The 20065-nt window shown below is 40.8% G+C and overlaps 1 protein-coding gene across 6 annotated transcripts in view; it reads left to right on the forward strand.

The window, feature by feature from the left end:
• The window catches only part of LOC128700695 (phospholysine phosphohistidine inorganic pyrophosphate phosphatase), a 35907-nt gene extending 16524 nt beyond the window's left edge, over positions 1-19383 (forward strand). For all 6 annotated transcript variants that reach the window (XM_070097229.1, XM_070097228.1, XM_070097227.1 and 3 more), the window contains 2 exons: positions 1002-1158; positions 7277-19383. In XM_070097229.1, coding sequence (XP_069953330.1) covers positions 1002-1158; positions 7277-7480 — 361 coding nt within the window. In that variant the 3' untranslated portion in view covers positions 7481-19383. The remainder of the gene's footprint in view (positions 1-1001; positions 1159-7276) is intronic.
• Positions 19384-20065: the final 682 nt, after the last annotated feature.

Genomic DNA, 20065 nt, shown 5'->3' on the forward strand with positions numbered 1-20065 from the left:
CGGAATTGAAAAGTAGTAATCTTTTTCCAGATGCAGGCAGGACCGGATTGTACGGCAAGTTAGGTTCCGGGCTACTGCTGTATAGCAAAAATTGATGTAAAGAAAAACATAACCTTTTTTTTTCAATTTCAAATGCATATGAAAGCCTGATGTTTTCACTATCATATATTGAATGAGCAATAGAAGTAGGCCTAAATGTGCATATACAATACACACATTACTTGCCTTCAAAAATATTTTTTCCTTAGCTTATAGTGAGTGGTGAATATATTGTAGGAAGTCTGAATAAATGAGGAATGGGTTTTTATGAAAACCACTGTATAATTGGAAACCGCTGTGGCTACCTCATTCACATGAGTGATTTAAGTAAATCTAGTTACTACATGGGATAAACCTCAACAAAAAAGAAAAAGGAAAACAAAAAAAAAAGATGCAAAAGATAATGACCAGTATACAAGTAAACAGGAGAGAACAAACCTTAAAACAGTATTGCAGAATGGAAGGGCATGTTTTACCATTTCAAACAATATGTATATGCGCTTGTGTCCTCAGTTGTAAAATTTTTTTTTATGGAGAAGTATTTAATTCAGAAATTTATTTACCCAACATAAGGTAATGGTCATTTTGTCTTCATTAAGACACTGATACTAGTATCACATAATTATTAAACTACAGGCTAGTGCATTCACAACACTACTTGTTAAATTTTAGCATTAAATTAAATACATTAGTCCCAGTTATCAGGTCTCTCTGCCACCTTTTTTTTTTTTTTTTTTTTTTCCCATAACTGGAGCCTTTGTTATTTATCTATTATTTAGCTGAAAGGAATAATCAGGGAGAAGAAACTGTTAATAATCTGCTGTCTAACCAAGATGTTAAACAGTGTATTATGTTAATGCTGTAATTTCATTCTTTAATACCATTTGCCACTAGCTCTGCAGTAATCTAAACTTCACTCAGGGTTACTGTCTCCAGATTCTAAAATTAAAGTTGTTTTCTAGGAAATATTACAAACACAAAGGCCAGCTACAGCTAGACGTGGGAGCTTTTGCTACTGCGCTAGAATTTGCCTGTGATATCAAGAGTGAAATAGTCGGCAAACCTTCACCGTTGTTTTTTGATGCAGCTTTATCAGACATTGGGATTACAGCTAAAGAGGTCAGTGTACTGTGATAGCTGTGTGAGGTTGCATGTAGTAATAGCCTGGCTGATCAGGTAGTAAGAAAGTAAGTCTGGCCACACGTCAGGTTGTGCGAGTAGAAAAACTTAAAATATATCGATTAATAAGCTGGTACCCCTTTTCCATGTGATGATTCTATTTTGCCTATTCTGTTATAGTTCCACTTGATTGTCTACTCAGTTTCTGTCAGCTTTTCAGTACTTTCCTATTATTTATTTTCACCACCTCTGCCATTTCTCACTAATGCAAGAAATTTGTTCACCGTCACCCACTCTGTAACTATCCTGAAAGAAGTGCTTAAATATCAGTGTAAATAACCCACCAAACTACAAAATTTTTGCCCATTCTTCAGAGTACAGTCACTGTACTTCCTACCGCCAGAATTCAAGTCTTAATATTGTCTCTATTTTTTTCTAGAGATTGGAAGCCTTCCATTGTATTTATTTTCCTCTATTTTGTTTCCCATTGTAAGCAAGTGACAGCTGCTTTACTTTCACAATAGATAAACCATCATGTAGAATTATATGACAATTGCTTCAAGTGTTTAGTATTTTTATAAGATATAAGAGCATTTGAAATATCATTGAGAGGTTCTATGTATGACTAACATGTTCCTTCTTCCCCCCCTCCCAAAAGATATATGAAAGAGAGATATATGTAGGGCATACAGTTGCCCAAACTTTAATTTTTGAAGGGAAAAGTACGATGTCTGCAATGTTAGGTAACTATATTCGGAAATGTTTTGCCTGCACAGTAGGCTGCTTCAGTCAAGCACAGGAAGCAGTAGAGATATAAGACGATGTACAGGAGGACCCAAGTTATGCAGCAGGTTAGGCTCTGGGCTACTGCTGTAGAGTGAACATCACTATAAAGTGAAACATAGCCTTGTTTCACTTTTAAATGCATATAAAAACCTGATTAACTTGTTTACACTATCATATATTAAGTGAGCAATAGAACTAGGCCTAGAAAGTGCATATACAGCACACACACATTACTTAACTTCAAATATTTTCATCCTTAGCTTAGTGAGTGGTGAATATATTTATTGTAGGAAGCCTGAATAAATAAAAAATACGTATAATTGAAAACCGCAGCATTAGCAAAATGCCGTAAAGTGAAGCACTGCATAATGGGGCCCTCCTATAATCAATCTGGAGGTTCATTGGAATTGTGAACACCCCTGGCAATACAGCTATTCAGTGATTGTGAATGTGCATTCTTCCTCAAATCACCATATCTTGATGGAAAATTACTAATGTGATAAAAGAAACTAGTCCTTACATGTAATATGACATAGGTTAGAAAAATACAGGAAGGCCATGCTTGTACAGCACGTTATGTAAAATTAATCTGTCCCCTTTTTTTTTTTTTTTTTCACTTTCCAGTGCATATAAAAGCCTGTTAACATGTTTACACTATTATATATTAAGTGAGCAAAAGAACTAGGTCGAAAAAATGCACATACCAGGCACACATTACTTGCCAGAAATATTTTTATCCTTAGCTTATAGTAAGTGGTGAATATATTTATTGTAGGAAGTCTGAATAAATGAAGAATAGGTATAAATGAAAAGTACTGTATTAGTGAAATGCTGTAAAGTAAGGTGCTGTAACATGGGGCACCCCTGTATAGGTCAAATGTAGTTTTCAAATACAGTGGTCCCTCGATTTTCGTAATTAATCCGTTCCTGGAGCCGTTACTATAAACGAAATTTACGAATCAATTTTCCCCATAAGAAATAATGTAAATACAATTAATCCGTTCCTGACACCCAGAAGTATTAAAACAAAAAAATTTTTTACATGAAATATACATGTAGTACATAAACAATACAATGGGAAATGATGAATGAAACATTAACAGCATAACACTTACCTTTATTGGAGATTCTTCTTAGTGTATGGGAGACTGGAGGAGGAGAGAGAGTGGATTGTTTATAGTTTGGAAGGGGAATCCCCTTCCATCAACACCTCAGGTACCATTTGCGTTTCTGGGGTTGCTTCTCTTCTCTGTTTCTTAATGGCACTAGGACCACCTTGAGAGTCACTGGAGTCCTGTCTCGCAAAATAACAGAGAGAGCTCTGTTTCTGGTCTCTTTAACACTTCCCTAAAATGGCCCAAGACTTTGTCACTGTATATGTTGCCAACCTGGCTTGCAACAACCTTGTTAGGGTGATGTTTCTCCATAAAGCTTTCCATCTTACCCCACATAGTAAAAATCTCTAATTTCTGAAGAAGGCACTGTTATGCAGAAATGTGGGATAGCTGGGGGCTTGAGCCTGGTCTAAGGGCAAAGGTAAAAGTTACACACATCTCAAGCCCAAACCGGCCACCCAGGGCTATCCCAGTCAAAACAGAAAGTGCTAAACCAGTATGTGTTACTTCAAGGGGTTGGTTAACAGAGGGTTAGGCAAAAATCCCAATTAGGAAAATATATCTATTTAATCACCATAACATAAAAACCTTAATTCTAAATGCCCAAAAGAGGGTACACACAGCTGGCTGGAGGTTCAGCCACCATAACACTAGGCTTCCGTCAGCGTCAGGCCGTCATTACACTACAAACCTCATTTCTTACTTCATCACTCATCCCACAGCACCCTGACCATGTCAGAGCCTGGGTGAACATACAGGTAAGCAATATGAAAGCCTATGGCTTGAGTTGGATAAACAAAATGAGTGTACAACTACAAACTTAGCTTAAATACACAGCATCTCCGACGCCAGCCTCTACACCCCATGCTCACGTCACGTGACTCCCTCCCCACGCTTACTCTGCGTACCCAAACATCCTTGGAAAATAAATCATTAACACAATTTCTTTATAATTACAGTTAGAGTACTTTACAGTACCCCTAAATGCACATTATCAATTATAAAATTATTCCTTACAACTACAATATTCATATTATGGCACACTTCACCACTATATGTACATTACGATGTCATGCAGGACCCTGCATAACAGGCACCTTCTTCCATATCTCTTCCTCCTCCTCTGCAGCAAGATTCTGAGCTGCAATGTGTTGGTCTTCCTGCTGAAGCTCTTGCAGCTCCTCAGTGGTGAGCTCTTCATTGTGGTCTTCCACCAATTCTTCCACATCCTCCAAACTCACATCCAACCCCATGGAACTCCCCAGTGCCACAATTGATTTTACAACAGACATAGTCTCATTAGGGTCAGTCCCAAATCCTTCAAAATCCCTCTTGTCGACATAATATGGCCACAATTTTCTCCAGGCAGAGTTCAAAGTCCTGGTAGTCACTCCCTCCCAAGCCATACCTATAAGGGCTATGCAATGGACGATGCTGAAGTGTTCTCTCCAAAATTCCCTTAGGGTCAAGTGAGTGTCTGTGGTCACAGTCAAGCACCTGTGAAACATTGCTTTTGTGTAGAGTTTTTTAAAGTTTGCAATAACCTGCTGGTCCATGGGTTGGAGGAGAGGAGTGGTATTCGGGGGCAAGAACTTTACTGTGATGAACCCAAACTCCTCGAAAATTAGGTCATCCAAGTTTGGAGGATGAGCAGGTGCATTGTCCATTACTAGCAGGCACTTGAGATCCAATTTCTTTTCCAGGAGATACTCCTTCACACTAGGGCCAAACACTTCATTGAACCACTCGACGAAAATTTCCCTCGTGACCCATGCCTTACTATTAGATTTCCAAAACACACACAATTTACTCTTCATAACATTGTTTTTCCTGAACACACTGGGATTTTCAGAATGGTACACTAGTAATGGCTTCACTTTGAAATCCCCACTAGCATTGGCACAGAACATTAGCGTCAGCCTGTCTTTCATAGGCTTGTATCCTGGCATTGCCTTTTCCTCTTGTGTAATGAAGGTCCTCTTTGGCATTTTCTTCCAAAAGAGGCCTGTTTCGTCACAATTGAACACTTGTTCAGGTTTCAGTCCTTCAGCCTCTATGTACTCCTGGAATTCATGCACATATTTTTCAGCCGCCTTGTGGTCCGAACTGGCAGCCTCACCATGCCTTGCCACACTGTGTATGCCAGTACGGTTCTTAAATCTCTCAAACCAGCCTTTGCTGGCCTTAAATTCACTCACATCACCGCTATTTGCAGGCAATTTCTTTACCAAATCTTCATGCAACTGCCTAGCCTTTTCACAAATAAACGAAGTCATAAGAGTATCTCCTGCTAATTGTTTCTCATTTATCCACACCAATAATAACTTCTCAACCTCTTCCAGTACTGGTGATCTCATTTTTGTCAGCATAGTTACTCCCTTTGCAACAACAGCATCCTTTATTTCCTTTTTCTTGGCCACTATGGAACATAAAGTTGTGTAGGGTTTCTTATACATCCTGGACAGTTCAGCCACACTTGTACCACTTTCATATTGTTCAATGATGGTTTTCTTAAATTCAATCTTATTTCTCACCTTCTTTACCACAGGCTTGGCACTAGCTTTCTTTGGAGCCATGGTTGCTTATTTAGTACTTGCAAGCACTAAAATAAATGGAATATTATGAAATATTTCGCTGGAGCACGTGAGGGGACCTTCGCTCACTGGTAAACAATGCCAGACTGGCTGCTGCCCTGGCTCACGCCGTGGGTACGCGTCCCGGACAAACTACGACTTGCGAGTCAACCTATGAAAAGCGAGTCCATGTTTATACGAAAATACCCCTATGATTGGCGAAATTTACGATTGCCGGGAACTACGAAATGCGGGGGACCACTGTACTACAGTGAAACCCTGAGTTTCGAACGTATCGGCCATCGAACACTTAGTTTCAACCGTTTTTTTCTAACCAATTTTTTCCCGAGTATCGGACGCACCCTGTGTTTCTAACCGCCAGGTACCAGACCTATCCACCTACCCGCTCTGTCCGCGTCCCCACACAGGCGTCGTGAGCCAGTCTGGCTTTGTTTATGCTTGAGTGAACACTAACCTGTGCACTTGTTTAAACATTTCACAATTAATTCATTGTGTATGGTGCTTGCTTATTAAGTGTGGCTGTTAAATAAGCAACCATGGTGGTGGATGGTGGTGTTGGTGTTGGTGGATGGTGCCTTCTTCAGAGATTAAGGTGATCTGTGCAATGTGGAATATGGTGCAGGCATTTGATGGAAAAATATCACCCTGAGCAAGCTGAAACAAGCCATCTCTGCAACAAGTTCAGTGACAGAACCATGCCCCATTTTATGGAAATCTTAAAGAAGGGAAGTAACCCCAGGTAAGAACTTGTTACATAGTCTTTATGGAAGGGGATTCCCCTTCCAAACAATAAGTGCTCCCTCACTCCTCACTATCTTCCAGATGCCATCAACAATCTTCAATAAAGGCAAGTAAAAATGTTATATGTTTATTTAAATGTTTATTTATCTATTACTAATTGTACTATGTATGTTTGTTGTATGTAAAACTATAATTAATCTCCATAAAATGTATTTTTTTGTGAATATTTTTGGGTTTCTGGAACAGATTAATAGTATTTACATTATTTCTTATGTGAAATAACGCTTTGAGTTTCGAATATTTCGACTATAGCTCTAGCTCCTGGAACGGATTAAGTTCGAAACTCGAGGTTCCACTGTACTAAGTAATCAGCATGAGAATGGTTTAAAAATTTAGAGTTCTTGTTTGAATAACCAAAGTAAGTGCTTTCTTTGTCATGGAGAAGATTACTTACTACATACTTTATACAGCCTCTCCTCACTTAACAACGGAGTTCCATTCCTAAGACAAAGTCATTAAACGAATTCGTCGCTAAGTGAGGAGCATACTATAATGGTAGTGAGTTTGTCAACCTTCTTTGATATTGTTTTAATGTCACCTTTGCACCATTTATAACATTTCTGGTATATTTTTAAATGTTTATACAGTAGTGTACTGTATATTGAAATAAACAGAATAGAGGTAATCAACTCAAATGTACATTATTTAGGTATGAATACTGGTCAGAGAGCCCGTCGTAAGTCCGAGACATCGGTAAACGAGTGCGTCGCTAAGTGAGAAGAAGCTGTATACAAATAAGAGATTGAATACATAAAGAAGTTTCAATTCATGTGCTTTTAGAATAAAAATGTCATAATTTACATTGTCATTTTTTTTTTTCAGGCTGTGATGATTGGAGATGACATTGTTTCTGATGTTGGTGGAGCTCAGAAATGTGGCATTAGAGGAGTGTTAGTCCGCACAGGAAAGTACACTCGAAGCTGTGAAAATCATCCCACTGTTACACCTCACTTTATTGCTAATAATCTCTCAGAAGCTGTTGACCTAATAATTGAGGCTCAATCCAAAAATATACATCAGGTTTAATGAAGGCTGAATATTTAACTTTTCATTGTTGACATAATATAAACCATGAGAAATGTAACTCACGGTATTTTGTTTTTTGGCTGTTTAATTTTATGGTATTTTATTTTTTAATGCTTAATTTTATGATACTGTACGAATATTTCACTAATTTATAATTGAATCTGTGGACAATAAAATCCCTGGTATTCACAGAACATAATTTTTCACTTTATTTAATTTTATTATATAACTGTATTGATTCTAGGTAGTAGGTTGGTAGACAGCAACTGCCCAGGGAGGAACTACCATGCTGCCAAGCGAGTGTAAAATGTAAGCCTGTACAGTGGTCCCTCGTTTATTGTATTTAATCCGTTCCTGGAGGTGCTACTATTACCGAAATCTACGGTTTTCGAATCAATTTTCCCCATAAGAAATAATGTAAATACAATTAATCCGTTCCTGACACCCAGAAGTATTAAAACAAAAAATTTTTTTACATGAAATATAGATGTAGTACATAAACAATACAATGGGACATGATGAATGAAACATTAACAGCACAACACTTACCTTTATTGGCGATTCTTCTTAGTGTATGGAAGACTGGAGGAGGAGAGAGATTGGATTATTTACAGTTTGGAAAGGGTAATCCCCTTCCATCAACACCTCAGGTACCAATTGCTTTTCTGGGGTTACTTCTCTTCTCTGTTTCTTAATGCCACTAGGACCAGCTTGAGAGTGACTGGAGTCCTGTCTCGCAAAATAACTGTCCAGAGAGCTCTGTTTCTGGCGTCTCTTTAACACTTCCCTAAAATGGGCTAAGACTTTGTCAAGGTACATGTTGCCAACATGGCTTGCAACAGCCTTGTCAGGGTGATTTTTCTCCATAAATCTTTCCATCTTACTCCACATTTCAAAAATCCCCCTAATTTCTGAAGAAGGCACCTTCCATCTCTCTTCCTCCACCTCTGCAGCAAGATTCTGAGCTGCGATCTGTTGCTCTTCCTGCTGAAGCTCTTGCAGCTCCTCAGTGGTGAGCTCTTTGTTGTGGTCTTCCACCAACTCTTCCACATCCTCCAAACTCACATCCAACCCCATGGAACTCCCCAGTGCTACAATAGATTTGACAACAGACATAGGCTCATCAGGGTCAGCCCCAAACCCTTCAAAATCCCACTTGTCGACACAATCTGGCCACAGTTTTCTCCAAGCAGAGTTCAAAGTCCTGGTAGTCACTCTCTCCCAAGCTGTACCTATAAGGGTTATGCAATGGAGGATGCTGAAGTGTTCTCTCCAAAAATCTCTTAGGGTCAAGCGAGTGTCTGAGGTCACATTCAAGCACCTTTGAAATATTGCTTTGGTGTAGAGTTTTTTAAAGTTTGCAGTGACCTGCTGGCCCATGGGCTGGAGGAGAGGAGTGGTATTTGGGGGCAAGAACTTTACTGTGATGAACCCAAACTCCTCGAAAATTAGGTCATCTAAATTTGGAGGATGAGCAGGTGCATTGTCCATTACTAGGTGGCACTTGAGATCCAATTTCTTTTCCAGGTGGTAATTCTTCACACTAGGGCCAAACACTTCATTGAACCACTCGACGAAAATTTCCCTCGTGACCCATGCCTTACTATTAGATTTCCAAAACACACACAATTTACTCTTCATAACATTGTTTTTCCTGAACACACTGGGATTTTCAGAATGGTACACTAGTAACGGCTTCACTTTGAAATCCCCACTAGCATTAGCACAGAACATGAGCATCAGCCTGTCTTTCATATGCTTGTGTCCTGGCAGTGCCTTTTCCTCCTGTGTAATGTAGGTCCTCTTTGGCATCTTCTTCCAAAAGAGGCCTGTTTCGTCACAATTGAACACGTGTTCAGGTTTCAGTCCTTCAGCCTCTATGTACTCCTTGAATTCATGCACATACTTTTCAGCCGCTTTGTGGTCCGAACTGGCAGCCTCACCATACCTTACCACACTGTGTATGCCACTACAGTTGTTAAATCTCTCAAACCAACCTTTGCTGGCCTTAAATTAACTCGCATCACCACTAGTTGCAGGCAATTTCTTTACCAGATCGTCGTGCAACTGCCTAGCCTTTTCACAAATAATCGACGTCATAATACAGTGGACCCCCGGTTAACGATATTTTTTCACTCCAGAAGTATGTTCAGGTGCCAGTACTGAACGAATTTGTTCCCATAAGGAATATTGTGAAGTAGACTAGTCCATTTCAGACCCCCAAACATACACGTACAAACGCACTTACATAAATACACTTACATAATTGGTCGCATTCGGAGGTGATCGTTATGCGGGGGTCCACTGTACTATCTCCTGCTAATTGTTTCTCATTTATCCACACCAATAATAACTTCTCAACCTCTTCGAGTACTGGTGATCTCATTTTTGTCAGCATATTTACCCCTTTGCAACAACAGCGTCCTTGATTTCCTTTTTCTTGGTCACGATGGAACATATGGGTGTATAGGGTTTGTTATACATCCTTGCCAGTTCGGCCGCACTTAAGCCACTTTCATATTGTTCAATGATGTTTTTCTTAAATTCAATCGTATTTCTCACATCTTTACCAAAGGCTTGGCACTAGGAGCTTTCTTTGGAGCCATGGTAACTTATTTAGTACTTGCAAGCACTAAAATGAATGGAATATTATGAAATATTTCGTAGGAGCAAGTGAGTGGACAGTTGCTCACTGGTAAACAGTGCCACACTGGCTGGGAAGGGAGGCCGCCCCGGCTCACAGCGTGCATACACGTCCTGGACGAACTACTATTCGCGAGTCACAATTAGCGATCCCATGTTGTTGCGTACAAGGCCACTACTTAAGCCTGTTTAGCCCTTTCTTGCAACAAATAAACAGGACTGAATATCCTGTTCTAGATGAAATCATTCAAGGTTTCAGTAGTAAACAATCACAATGTTTCTTTCCGGTTTTTTATTAAGTTTCTTAATAAACCATAGAAGGGTTTTATATTAACTTTAAAAAGGTTGCACCATAAAACAGAGTACTCATGAAATTTACACTTAAGTTCACTTAAAAGATAATACACAGTATTATCTTGATTATAGTACTGAATGGCTCTAGTATCATAACACCTTCTCTTCACATAATAACACTTTACTTAACTCAATCCAAATGAGACAGAAGACGTAACACTTCAATAATAATTCACTCTTATTCAACTTTCATAATATACTAAGTGAGATTAGGAATATTTTACACTTAAAGGAATTTTGAGGCGAGTCTGTCTCCCATGACTTTTTCACCGTCCTCTTTGAACCAATACTGCTTAAATTCACTCCTAGCAGAGCTAGGGACAATCACCAGCGTCTCCAAAACAGCAACACACACTTCGTCCGAGACATTTCTGTCAGATACCATCCGAGGTACTGGAGGGTCACTAGGGAACCTCATGTGGGACCAGAAGTTTAAATCCAGGAATCGGGGAGCTTCCCTCACGAGAGGTGAGGAAGGTAAGAACTGAACTCTGTGAGGCTTTACCAGCCCACTTTGCCTCGGTCGGAGCAGGGGTCGAGCAGCTCAAAACACCTACTGGTGCTTGGCCAGGTCACCAGCAGTTGACACTAATTAAATGACCTACCTAAATACAAAGCTAAGTAATACAACCAGATAATATTATAAAGTCGAGTAAATCCATTTTAGCTACTAATGGAATTACTCCTGAATATAATAAGTGAAATAGCAAAAATAACATGCAATAGTATACCATTGTGATAATAAGAAGAAAATGAACAAAATGAACGAAAGGGTGTAACATCCCCTCCACACGATCAAATGTCGCACTGACAATAGGACAAAAATAATCCTGAATTCGTCCCAGACAATCTTCTTGTGTTCTGAAGGTATTCAAGGAGGATATTGTTGAGACGACAGACATCTGCCTCAACAGAATTGGGTTCTCTCTTGGCCTTGGGTGACACGAATGCTGTCTCAAGTAAAATGTAAGGACACAGCAACTGGTCTCCAAGCTTCATCCTCCATAACTAAACTGTAAACAGTACCACTCATTCACATAACTGTAGGCAAAAAAGGAAATAGGCGTAAGTTAGAACAGGGGCATATTGGTGCAACTGGTTTAAGGGCGGGACAAAGCATCCGCAATTACATTGTTTGCCTTTTATGTGTAGGATTTTAATAGAAAAAGGTTGAATTCTAAAGGCCCACCTCTGTATTCTGGCATTCTTAGCCTTCATGGTATTAATGAATGTCAAAGGGTTGTGATCTGAGTATACTGTAATCTGATGAGGTGATGTTCCCAAGTAAACTTCAAAATGCTCGAGAGAGATAACCAGGGCTAGAGCTTCTTTTTCTACGGTTGCATAATTCTTTTGGTGTGGCTTTAAGGTGGAGGAATAATAACATATCGGATGTAGAATATCAAAGGAGGGGGAGGACTGCAGTAGTACTGATCCAACAGCATAACTGCTGGCATCTATATGTAACAGGAAGGGAAAGTTAAAATCAGGGCTCTTCAATACTGGAGAGGAGTTCAATAATCGCTTTAACCTATTAAAAGCCATATTACATTCCTCAGACCAAGCAAATTTAATTTTAGAACTAGTTAGCCGCCCCCCTTTTCGCACTGTGTGAAAAGTTAGGGCAGAATCGTCTATAATACCCAGCCATTCCCAAAAATCTCTGCACCCCTTTTCTGTCTCTTGGTATAGGAAAGTCTGCAATGGCTCTCACTTTTGCACTGATAGGTGCCACCGTCCCCTGACCTATATTGAAGCCCAAATACTTAATCATTGCTTGTCCAAATTTGCATTTGGCTAAATTGATGGTAAAATTATAAGCATCTAATTTCTTAAAAAGAGCCTCCAGACGGACTAAATGTGAACTCCACTTGTCACTAAAGACTACTAGGTCATCGAGGTAGGCTTCAACCTCCTCAAGGTTATAAGTAAGGTCATTCATAAGTCGCTGGAACGTGGATGCTGTGTTGCACAACCCGAATGGGGTAACCAAGTAGTTGAACAAGCCTCCATGCACTGTAAACGCTGATATGTTCTGAGCTCGGTCCGTCAGGGGCACTTGATAGTAGCCTCGCAGTAAGTCCAGCCGGCTCACATACTTGGCTCCGGCAACCATATCGATTAAATCATCTACCCTAGGCAAAGGGTAACCATCAGGAACTGTGACGGAATTCACCTTTCTATAATCCGTACACATACGATAGGTTCCATCTGACTTTGGGACTAACACACAAGGTGAGGCCCATGGGCTTTTGCTTCGTTCAATTAGTCCATGGGTCAGCAAAAAGTCGATTTCCTCCTTTAGAGCTTGGTGTTTAATAGGGCTTAAGCGATAAGGGGACTGCTTGATGGGTGCAGCTCCTTGGACATCCACGTCATGTGTCCCCAACGTGCAACGCTTAGGTATATCGCCAAACAATGATGGGTACTTCAAAATCACATTTTTCACTTCTTTGGCTCGGTCACAGGCCAGACCTTTTAAAAAATCGTCCAGGGATCGTAGAACTTGAGTGTTTCTAAGACGGACTTCTATTCCTTTGGAGCAGTCCTCCAAATCCTCTGCTTCTTGCTGGGACTCCAGAAGAATGGCAGCGGTCGGGGCTAACCCTCCATAATATTTCTTCAATTGGTTAACATGGTACGTATGGTCTGATTTCTTTTTCCCTGGGGTACGAACCAGGTAATTCACTTCACTCAGTTTTTTAATGACTTCCAAAGGTCCTTCATATCTTGGTTTCAGTGCATGTCCGGGCATGAATTTTTGAGCCAATACTTTATCTCCGATGTTGAAAGAGAGAGAGGTCGCATGTTCATCATGTCATAGTTTCATTTTAGCCTGGGCTTTCTTCAAGTTCTCTGCGGCTAGGTTCCTCGTGAAAGTGAGGTGTTCCTGCATCAAAGCCGGGCATACCTGAACTGACGGAGTACGTCTTCCGGTCCATACATCTTTCAATACTGCGAGGGGTCCACGTACCGTATAACTATATATCAACTCAAAAGGGCTATACCCTAGACTTTCCTGCTCGCTTTCCCTTACGGCCAGGAGAAGGAAAGGAATGCCCTCGTTCCAGTCTTTACTGAATTGTTCACAGTAGGAACGCATCATCACCTTCAATGTTTGATGAAACCGTTCCAATTCTCCTTGGGACTGGGGCCTATAGCTCGTAGCGAGGATAGATCTTACACCAAGGCGTGACATGGCCTCCTTGAAGATTTTTGAAGTGAAGTTTGATCCTTGATCAGACTGGATCTCACGAGGCAGCCCTACCTGTGAGAAAAACTTTATTAAAGCGTGGACTATTGCGCGAGCATTTATTTTCCTCATGGGGATGGCCTCGGGGTAACGGGTGGCAGAATCCATTATAGTGAATAGGTACTGATTCCCCGCCTTGGTCCTGGGGAGTGGACCTACGCAATCGATGATTAAACGGGAAAAAGGCTCGCCATCTGAGGTGATAGGACAGAGGGGAGCTGGAGGCGGGGTATGAGCAGGTTTACCGATGGTCTGACAGACCCGGCAACTGCGAAGATGTTCCACCACGGTTTCCCGCATTCTAGGCCAAAAAAAGTATTTTGACAACTTTACCATTGTTTTCCTTAATCCCAGATGTCCTCCCATTGGACTGTTATGGGCGACCTTCAATGCAAGCTCACGATAAATCCTAGGCAGGATTAATACATGCTTGGCCTTAGCCAAAGGTGCCCCTAGAGAATGTCTTCTGGTGGATTTCTTCATAAGTATACCGCTACTAGAATAAACAGTCCTCTAGTTTCTCGGCCTCTTCTTCCGTTATCAACAGCTTTCTTACTTTCTCCAACGAGGGGTCTTCCATCTGTGCTTGGATTAGATCTTCAGGTCTAAACTTTTTAGCACCTAAAGAATCTAAAGTTGAGTCTAGCCCTGCAGACACAGACGTCGCATCCTCGGGCCAGTGGGTCGCACTAAACAATAGGTTCAAACCCAGATCAGCTTTGTCCTCTTCCTCTGTTGATTCAGGAGGTAACCTGGTCATTGCCATGGACCTAGTGACAACTCCCAGCGGAAATAATGATAGGTCCTTCCTATGAGCCTCAATCACATAATCCTCTCCCGAGGTATTTTCTATCACCAGAGGTTCTTTCTTGATTCCTTCACAGCTTAGGTCATTTCCTATCAGTAGGTCAGCAGACTTAATAGGAAATCCTTCATCTGATATACCGACAGTCGCATATCCTTTATAGCAACCCAGGTCTAGGTATATCCTATGGAGGGGAACTCTAGAAACGGCTCCTCCATAAGCCTCCAGAAGTGCATCTATCTTCGTATAAGTGCGGTCAGACAAAGAGAGGATTCCCTTTTTTAACAATGTCAAGTAACTCCCCGTATCCCTATAGGTTTTAACCGGCACCACTTGACCCTCGTCAATACCAGCTTTTCCTTTTGAAAAATATGGGCTCATTGCCTTTTCAATTTCTTGCCCTGAGATGGCCCTCGTCTCAGGTCATCTCAGTGAAGCAGTCTTCGGTCCTGCCGGCTCTAGATCCGCCTGTAAACATCTCTGCATGTGGGCTACTGAAGACACCATCTGCACAGGAGCACCTTCTCGATACTTATATTTCCTGTCCCTTTCCAGCTGATAACATTGGTTTCTCACATGACCTCCCTTTTGGCAATATGAACAGGACAAGTTCTTCCTGGCTTTATACACCTCCCGGTTCTGTCGTAGTTGAAACCGGTCACCATTACATGGCTTATCCAGGGTTCGAGAGGTCACTGCTTCTGAAGGAAACTTTTGGTGAGGTTCTGTTCTTGACTTAACTGGTCGAACCTTCTGGCCCAATTTTACTGCTTCCTCTCTGGATGTTCTATCACGGATCAGCTGGCTGGAGATCTCGTAGCGATTGGCCAGTGCAGCGGTCTCCATCACATCAGGTGTTGGACGGTCGATCAGGAACTTCCGCAAATCCCCAGATATAGAATTATAGAAGTCCTCTTGTAGTATTAATTGGGTTAAGCTGCTTACGGTGTTGCTTTGTGAGGCTCTTTGCCACCTCTCGAAAGCTACCTTCTTCTGCCTGGCGAAGTCCACCCAAGTTTGCCCTGGTAACCTTTGTAGAGTACGGAAGGCTTGCTGGTAGCTCAAAGGGAGTAGATCATAGGTCTCCAGTATGACCTTTTTGACGGAGTCATATTGTATGTACTTTTCGTAAGGCAAAGCCGCGGTACATTCTCGAGCTTTACCAGTCAGCGTCGTATGCAACAAGACAGCCCAGAATTTTTGAGGCCACTGCATAGCTCGAGCCTGATTTTCGAACGTATCGAAGTACGTGTCCAGATCAGACTCGCAAAACTTGGGCACCAAAGATGCTGCTTTATGAATGTCGAAAATATTTCTGGGGGCCTCGGACCTCGCAACTCCTTCCCTTTGCCGCTGACGTTCGTAGAGTATGGTGTCCCTCTCGAACTCTTCTGCATTCAGCTTCCTTTGGGCTTCTATTTGGGCCATTTGTAAAGTAATAAGGTGCTCCATTCTTTCGAACTGGCTCTGTGATATGGGCCCAATCGGTAGTGGAGGAGCTGGAGGATACGAGTTTTCCCGTCTTTCCTTGGGTCGAGCACCTGCGCTGGGTGCTTCTTGTGAACCAGGGTCAGAAACTGGGTGATTAGACGCCCCAATTTCAGGCACCTCTCCCAGAGATGTCCACTCACCAGCAGCTCCCTTTGATTCTGGCTCAGCCACATCACTAGAGGGTAGGGAAGTTGGAAGGCCACCAAGATCAAGTCCTTGTGCTCCAAGCGGTCGGTCCAAGTGTTCAAATTGAGATATTAGACTTGCCTCATCAGTATCGTCAATGTCATCCACCTCCCCTTGTTCCGGAAACAGCATGTTTCAAAAAATAGATCGAGTGGTCTCGGCGGTGTAATATTTGTTGTACTTCACTCCTAGGCATACAGCAATTTGCCAGCACTTCTGAAGTTTTAAAGACCTCAAATCCTCCAAGGTTAACTCACATATTAACTGTTGCATTTGAGCCTCCATAGTTAATTTTATGGGTACCTGAACAGCAGCTCACTTTCATGGGATTGGCACTTACTTCCTAGGGCTGATATTTCCTCCGGCACCTTGGATCAACTCGCGGACGGGTCCCCACTTTGTTGCGTACAGGGCCACTACTTAAGCCTGTTTAGCCCTTTCTTGCAACAAATAAACAGGACTGAATATCCTGTTCTAGATGAAATCATTCAAGGTTTCAGTAGTAAACAATCACAATGTTTCTTTCCGGTTTTTTATTAAGTTTCTTAATAAACCATAGAAGGGTTTTATATTAACTTTAAAAAGGTTGCACCATAAAACAGAGTACTCATGAAATTTACACTTAAGTTCACTTAAAAGATAATACACAGTATTATCTTGATTATAGTACTGAATGGCTCTAGTATCATAACACCTTCTCTTCACATAATAACACTTTACTTAACTCAATCCAAATGAGACAGAAGACGTAACACTTCAATAATAATTCACTCTTATTCAACTTTCATAATATACTAAGTGAGATTAGGAATATTTTACACTTAAAGGAATTTTGAGGCGAGTCTGTCTCCCATGACTTTTTCACCGTCCTCTTTGAACCAATACTGCTTAAATTCACTCCTAGCAGAGCTAGGGACAATCACCAGCGTCTCCAAAACAGCAACACACACTTCGTCCGAGACATTTCTGTCAGATACCATCCGAGGTACTGGAGGGTCACTAGGGAACCTCATGTGGGACCAGAAGTTTAAATCCAGGAATCGGGGAGCTTCCCTCACGAGAGGTGAGGAAGGTAAGAACTGAACTCTGTGAGGCTTTACCAGCCCACTTTGCCTCGGTCGGAGCAGGGGTCGAGCAGCTCAAAACACCTACTGGTGCTTGGCCAGGTCACCAGCAGTTGACACTAATTAAATGACCTACCTAAATACAAAGCTAAGTAATACGACCAGATAATATTATAAAGTCGAGTAAATCCATTTTAGCTACTAATGGAATTACTCCTGAATATAATATTAAGTGAAATAGCAAAAATAACATGTAATAGTATACCATTGTGATAATAAGAAAATGAACAAAAGGGTGTATACATCCTGGCCAGTTCGGCCGCACTTAAGCCACTTTCATATTGTTCAATGATGTTTTTCTTAAATTCAATCGTATTTCTCACATCTTTACCAAAGGCTTGGCACTAGGAGCTTTCTTTGGAGCCATGGTAACTTATTTAGTACTTGCAAGCACTAAAATGAATGGAATATTATGAAATATTTCGTAGGAGCAAGTGAGTGGACAGTCGCTCACTGGTAAACAGTGCCACACTGGCTGGGAAGGGAGGCTGCCCCGGCTCACAGCATGCGTACGCGTCCTGGACGAACTACTATTCGCGAGTCAATCTACGATTAGAGAGCCCATGTTTATACGAAAATATCGCTATGATTTCCGAAATCTACGACTCTCTAGCCCTACGGTTATCGAGGGACCACTATAATTGTTTTACATGATGGTAGGATTGCTGGTGTCCATTTTTCTGTCTCATAAACATGCAAGGTTTCAGGTATGTCTTGCTACTTCTACTCACACTTAGGTCACACTACACATACATGTACAAGCATATACAGTGGACCCCCAGTTAACGATGTTTTTTCATTCCAGAAGTATGTTCAGGTGCCAGTACTGACCGAATTTGTTCCCATAAGGAATATTGTGAAGTAGATTAGTCCATTTAAGACCCCCAAACATACACATACAAACGCACTTACATAAATAGACTTACATAATTGGTCGCATTGGGAGGTGATCGTTAAGCGGGGGTCCACTGTATATATACACCCCTCTGGGTTTTCTCCTATTTTCTTTCTAGTTCTTGTTCTTGTTTATTCCCTCTTATCTCCATGGGGAAGTGGAACAGAATTCTTCCTCTGTAAGCCATGCGTGTTGTAAGAGGCAACTAAAATGCCAGGAGCAAGGGGCTAGTAACCCCTTCTCTATATATTACTAAATGATGTAAAAGGAGAAACTTTAGTTTTTTCTTTTGGGCCACCCCGCCTCAGTGGGATACGGCCGGTGTGTTGAAAGAAAGAAAGAACTGTATTTATGTGTTGTGTATCTTTATACATATATGCTTCTAAAGTGTTGTATTCTGAGCACCTCTGCAAAAAGTGATTGTGTGTGAGGTGAAAGTGTTGAATGATAATGAAAATATTTTCTTTTTGAAGATTTTCTTTTTTTTTTTTTTTGGGTCACCCTGCCTCAGTGGGAGACGGCCAACTTGTTAAAAAAAAAAAAAAAAAGTCTTGTTGGGAAAGTGGAGAAGAATTCTTCCTCCACTTCATTTATACCATGTGTGCTATAAAAGGCAACTAAAATGCCAGGAACAAGGGGCTAATAACCTCTTCTCCTATATAAATTACTAAATTTAGAGAATTTTTTTTTAGGTCGTGTGGCATACGACCAGTTTGTTAAAAACAAAAAAAAACTGCATTGTGAATAACCTTACTTGTTTATGGTATACACATTCTGGTTAGAGGACTAGCAAGAGGGAAGCCAAGAGAGCGAGCGAGTTTAATATTTACTATGATTAAAATGAGTTATTTTATAACATAAGTGGAGAGTCAAGATATCATTTGTTATACAGCCACCCCACATCCAAATCCTCAAACCTTACCTTCAAAACTAATCTTTTTATAAAAGAAATGGAAGGAATAGTTGGTGGAAGTAACACACACAAGCAGAGCATCTCATTCCTCACTTCTGTATTCTGTATATGTAAGTTATTCCTCAGTATCTAAAGGCATAGAATGATAGAGAAATGACTCCAGGTTTAATAGAGCCATTCACAATTCTCGTATCCCATACCATACATCCAGGATAAATAAATGCAGCAATCACATACAATGATTTTGTGTTATTCTCCTACATTCAGGAAGTAATCAAGCATTATACTAATCCTGAGAATAAAATAAAATTGAAGGAGTCAGCAGCTAGCATGAAGAGAGGAGGAAAAACTAGCAACGTTTTATAAATACAGCCTCTTCTTTCTTAGTGACATACTCATTTACTGATGACTTGGACTTATGACAGGCTCTCTGACCAGTATGCATACGTAAATAATGTACATATATTAGAGCTGATTTCCTCTGTTCTGTTTATTACAATATGCAGTACACTACTGTAAAAACATATAAAAATACATCCATACTAAAAATGTTATAAATGGTGCAACCCCTCAAGGAAGGTTCCTTGATGTTGGTGAGGGGCTCTTGATTTAGGGAATTGGATCTGTGCTCCAGTTCCCCGAATTAAGCCTGCATGCCTTCCACATCCCCCCCCAGGCGCTGTATAATCCTCCGGGTTTAGCGCTTCCCCCTTGATTATAATAATAATATAAATGGTGCAAAGGTGACATTAAAACAATATCGAAGATGGTTGACACAAACCCACTACCATTATAGCATGCTCCATTTACAGACATGGTCTTAGGAACAGAACTCTGTCGTTAAGTAAGGAGAGGCTGTATCCATTAAGTGCTTTGATCATTACTGTACTAAACTGTTGTGTATACTGAACATCTTGTACT

The sequence above is a fragment of the Cherax quadricarinatus genome, chromosome 56, assembly GCF_038502225.1.
Source record: "Cherax quadricarinatus isolate ZL_2023a chromosome 56, ASM3850222v1, whole genome shotgun sequence".
Lineage (NCBI taxonomy): Eukaryota > Metazoa > Arthropoda > Malacostraca > Decapoda > Parastacidae > Cherax > Cherax quadricarinatus.